At 50.5% G+C, this 5,232-nt stretch overlaps 1 protein-coding gene across 5 annotated transcripts in view; it reads right to left on the minus strand.

Annotated features, from left to right (window-relative positions):
* Positions 1–2,127: 2,127 nt before the first annotated feature.
* TRPM4 (transient receptor potential cation channel subfamily M member 4) overlaps positions 2,128–5,232 on the minus strand; it is a 33,996-nt gene continuing 30,891 nt past the window's right edge. For 4 of the 5 annotated variants that reach the window (XM_015592166.2, XM_025048467.1, XM_025048469.1 and 1 more), the window contains 5 exons: positions 3,573–3,766; positions 3,216–3,348; positions 2,932–3,004; positions 2,737–2,842; positions 2,128–2,497 (listed from right to left, as the gene is read on the minus strand). In XM_015592166.2, the coding sequence (XP_015447652.1) occupies positions 2,493–2,497; positions 2,737–2,842; positions 2,932–3,004; positions 3,216–3,348; positions 3,573–3,766 (511 nt within the window). In that variant the 3' untranslated portion in view covers positions 2,128–2,492. Of the gene's footprint in view, positions 2,498–2,736; positions 2,843–2,931; positions 3,005–3,215; positions 3,349–3,572; positions 3,767–3,800; positions 4,020–5,232 lie in introns of those variants that run through there. The other variant, XM_025048468.1, reaches the window with a different exon arrangement.

Genomic DNA, 5,232 nt, shown 5'->3' on the forward strand with positions numbered 1-5,232 from the left:
GACGGGCAGTCTCATGTAAAGTTACCCGTACACTTACTTATTATGCAACCCAGCCAACCTAATCTCAGGTGTTTATCCAAAAGAAACAAAAGCATATGTCCAATACCCACAGTGCTCTCAAATCCAATCTGAATTCGAGTGGCAGCCCTTCGCCTTGTCTAAGTCTTTGGTGCACAGAAGCAAAACCTAAAACTCATTCGGATTTGGCTGCAGCTTTGAGCTGCATTTATGGCTCCAATTCCTCAAGCCCTACCTGCCTTTTTAAGCTCCCAGTTACTCCACCTGCAGTCACCCAGTGCCTTCATTCCTGGGTCCACAGTCCTCCCTCCCACCTCCTTTCCTCTGACGACCTGCAGACTCTCTCTGGAGTTTTCCTTTTGTATAAAATACACCTCTCTTTCAAACGACCTGCTAGTTTATGGCTTACATATTCTGCTGATGGCGACGCATCCTGCCCCACGTCTGAGACCTAGAGCGGACGTGTTGGGGGACCTGGATGGACCCCCAGCCAGTGGATGCCACAGATGTCCCATGCCTCAGCAGCCCTTCCAGAGGACCCGAGATTAGTAGGTTGATTAGTAGGTCATGCCTACGCTGTCCACTCTCGGTTACTGGACACCCAGCCACCGGCCTTGATGGTGACCTGCCATTACTCCGAAGAGGGAATATTTTCCACCTTTGTAATGACCCAGTTAAGCTCTGTGTGGCTTCCAAAATCACAGCACCAGGACGGATGGAGAATTTTCCTCTGTAGTCACCAACTGTCATGCAGAGGGGTCAGGCTACACACCACGAGGGCTATGCAACGGAGAAGGGAAGTAGGTTCGTAGAGGAAAAATGTACCGGCAGGGAAGATTTAAAATATAAACGTATAGCAGTACTTTAGGGTGATTCCTCAAGCGTACCCAGCCTCTCCTTCGATTAAGGGACTTTTGATTTCCCAATTGGTTTGTGCAGAAATGAAGCGAGAGGGTGTAACTCTCCATTTTGATGACTCATGTCAGATTGCTATCCTATCAACCGGACCTGAGTCTTCCTGTCACACAGATATTTCAACAGCGATAAACACGGCGTGCAGGCTGAGTGCGCTCCCAGGGCTTTGTGGCATCTGACATCTCCAAGCACGAGTTAGTGCTCTCCAAGGGCTTTGGGTCCAGACGCCCAGGGTTCTGTGCACACTCGGCCGCTCGCTAGCCGTATGATCTCGTGCGAATCACTTCTCTGTGCCCGTTGACCTCTCTGCAAAATGGAGACGTTCGTTCCTACCTTACCTGGTTGTCATGAGAACTAATCCACGTGACTGGCGTGAAGCACCTGGCGCAATGCCAGACGCATGGTGCCCTGTGCGTGTCAGCTGTTAACTGTCATTGCCACCACCGTCGTGACCGTTACTATTATCACCACCACTCGGGTTTGTGAGAACTAATTCCACATCTCCCAGAGGAATCTGCTTGCCACACGACACTTGGCAATGTTTCAAAACCGCTCTGTGCCCGAAGTAGCAGAGAGCTGGAACTCCTCCAATTTGGAGAAAGGATGTTTTGGTTTTGACTTCTGGATGTGTTGGTTGTTGGTGTCTTTCTTGCTATTTAACTAATAATTGCTGTCAGTTCGGCCTTGTCATTACCAGTTTAGTTTGTTATAGGTTGTTTAGTTAAACTGCATGTATAATGATGCATATTTGCTTCAATTCCATGCATGCGTGGCCTGTAATTTTCCACTAATTAGACTTTTTAAAGACACATATGCAGTTATCTACTCAAATCTGCATCATCTGTTTCCTGTTGCCAGAGCAGATGTACACAGCGCCCGCCCACCCCCATGCCGCGAAGTCATTTGCTTTTATCGCTGACTCCTTTTTCCACTGGAAAGTAGGAAAAAGGGGGGTGCAGATGGTTGGGGTTCTTGTCTCACTGAAGTGAGAGCCCTCAAAATAGTGCAGACGAAAGGCACCAGGCCTGAGTCAGACGGGAACAGTGGGGCTGAGGGGATGGAATGGACCCCGAAATATCTGAAATACAGCAGCAAACCGACCGAGGACCCCAAACCCACCCCCAGCGGCAGCCCCCAACCTGAAAAGGTCTAGAGACCCACCAGTTCCCCAAGAATCAAGCATCCAGACCCCACTCCTCTAAAATGGCTTTATTTCCCCAGTGTGGGGAGCTGCGGATGGAGTCTGTGGTCCCTGTACCGCCCAGGACCCTGTGGCTGCCTCCCGCCCAGCAGGCTGTGGCAGGACATTCAGAGGCCATGCCAGGGCTCCAGACGCTGACCCACCCAGAGTGAGGCTGGTTCCGGGAGGGGCTGGGCCTGCTGTGGGTCGCACGGATGACACTCCCTGTGGTGGTCCCAGCAGTGACCCAGGTGGTAGTCCGTGGGTATGGGGCCCACCTCAAGGCCAAGGCCACCAGGTGCAGGGGGTTCAGGACGAGCTAGGCCTTATTCTGGGAGCAGAACTCCCCATGTGGGCATCTGAAGTCCACCGACAAGACTCAGTCTGGGAGAAAGAGAAAAAAGAACAGGTGGTGGGAATAGAGAGGACAGAAAAAATGGGGGACCGGCAAAAAGAGGGAGAAAGATCCATGAAAAGCCCAAAGGAGACCGAGAGAGTGAACCAGGGACAAAGCGAGAGCAGCGAAAGAGAAAAATAGAGATACGGGAACAGAGACCTGGAAAACGGACACAGAAGCAGCGACAGAGGCCGGCGACACACACAGGTGGAACCTACACACTGACCTCTGGGCCCAGGAGGGGTTGGGGGCGAAGGCCCCCCCGGGGGAAGCAACGGAGAGCGGCTCAGGGCCTCGGCCACCCAGCCCAGGACGCGGCTACAGTGATGGACCTGGGGAGCAGGGGCCACGTCAGGGCGCCAGTTGGCGACGGCATCGGCCCCACCCCAGCCACAACCCGCAGCCTGACCCGAGGCCTCACCTCCTGCTCCAGCCCTTTCAGACGCTGCTCGTATTCGCGGATCTGTCTCAGCTGCTTCAACGCCGTGTCCACCCTAGGCGACCCGGGCTTCAGGCCGGGGCCAGCAGCCCGCCGGCCCCATCCACCTCTGGACCCCCGCCCCCGGAGCTCCGCCTTCCTCCCAGATTCTGGGGCCCCGCCCCCTCAGGCCCCGCCTCCTCCCCGGTGCTTTGCAAGCCCAACCTCCATCGTGGGGTACGCCCCTGGGACCAGACGCCCCGCCCCCGACCAGGCCCCACTCTCACTTCTGCGACGTGCGCTTCAGACGCTCCGAGTCGCTTTCCCGCTTGTCCCTCACGCGCGCCAGCAGGAAATTCTCCTTCTGCACCGACTCCCAGGTCAACAGACTCCTCTCGGCTTCCTTAGGGAGGTGGACCCCTAGAGGGCAGGGTCGGGAGTCGAAGGGCCGGCTCGTTCTCGTGCCACGCCCCCCCAGACCCAGCCTCCCGCGCCCCAAACCTCGAGTGCGCTCACCCAGGCCACGCCCCCTGACAGCCTAAACACCGCCCACCGGTGCTACCGGGCATCCTCCCCAGCCTATCCACGCTCTCCCTCCTTTCCAGGTCCCGCCCCTTGAGTTTTGAGCCATGACCCGCTCTCACGAAAATGCTGAAGGTCCGGGGAGGACGGCAAGCTGGCCCTGTGCCTGCGAAATCGCCGGAGGAGGAGGCGCACGTGCGAGATGATGATGAGGGGCGGGGCCAGCGCAGGCCGAGAGTGAAATTCCCGGATGAGGCTGTAGCGCTGCGCCTTCCAATAGAGGTCGCTGTTGCCCTGTACTTTGCCAAAGGTGTAGCTGTAGGGACCAGAGGTCGCCAGAGGTCACCAGAAGTCAAAGTCCCGTCGAGGGGCAATGGATCAAGATTAGAGGTCAGGCAATATGTTTGAAGTCCAAGGCAGCAGGCAGATGTCAGAATCAATAAAGTCAGAGATTATCACGGATGCAATTAGTAGTTAGGTTAGGAGAGCCAAGGGTCAGATGTTAGAGGTCAAGTTTTGGATGGTGTCACGAATTAGAATGGAGGTTGGAGTCAGGTTCCAAAGTCAGCCTGGACACAAAAAACTAAAATCAGAAAAAAACCTTACAGAAATAAAAATGATTATAAGAAAATACGTCAGCAATTTTATGCCAACGAAATAGATAACCTACATGAAATGGCAAAAAGTCTAGAACACAAATTACCTAAATTGACCCAAGAAGAAATAGAAAGTCGCAAAAGACCTATATCAAGTAAAGAGATTAATCAGAAATGTCTCAACAAAATAAAGCCCAGGACCAGATGCCTTCACTTGTGAATTCTACCAAACATTTAAAAAAGAACTAACACCAATACTTCTCAGACTCGTCCAAAAAACAAGAGGAGAAAACACTTCCTGACTCATTCTACGAGTCCAGCATTACCATGGTCTCAACATCACAAGAAAGGAAAATTACAGATCAATATCCTTCATGAATATACATGCAAAAATCCTCAGCAAAATACCAGCAAACCTAATTCGGCAACGTATTAAAAGGATTATACACCATGACCAAGCAGGATGTATCCAAGGAACACAAGCAGCGTTTAATATACAAAAATCAACTCATGTAATATCTCACATTAACAGAACAAAGGGAAAAAAATGACATGATCATCTTAATCGACACAAAGACACTGAAAAGACATTTGACAAAATCCAATACCCTTTCATGTTCAAAAAAAAAAAAAAACTTTAGAAAAGTAAGTGTAAGAATAGAAGAAAACTTCCTTAACATGAGAAATCCAGAGCTGACATCGTACTCAATGGTGAAAGATTAAAAGCTTTCCTATGAGATCAGGAACAACACAAGGATGCCCAGTTTCACCACTGCTATTCACCACTGCACTGGAAACTCTAGCCAGAGCAATAAGACAAGAAAAAGAAATAAAAGGCATCCAAAATGGAAAAGAAGCTAAACTATCTCTATTCACAGGTGATATGCTTCTATATATAGAAAGTCTCAGAGAACCACAAGAAAGCTACTAGAACTAATAAATGAATTCGGCAAAGTTTCGGGATACAAGATCAACAACAACAAAATGTCATGTTTCTCTACACCTGCAAAGAATAATCCAAAAAGGAAATTAAGAAAGCAATTCCATTTATAATAGAATCTAAAACAATAAAGCACCTAGGAATCAATTTAACCAAGAAGGCGAAAGATGTGTACACTGAAAATTACAAAACAATGCTGAAAGAAATGTAAAAAAGTGCCTAAATAAGTGGAAAGTCAGCCTGGGT

The sequence above is a fragment of the Pteropus alecto genome, unplaced genomic scaffold (genome assembly GCF_000325575.1).
Source record: "Pteropus alecto unplaced genomic scaffold, ASM32557v1 scaffold41, whole genome shotgun sequence".
Classification (NCBI taxonomy): Eukaryota; Metazoa; Chordata; class Mammalia; order Chiroptera; family Pteropodidae; genus Pteropus; species Pteropus alecto.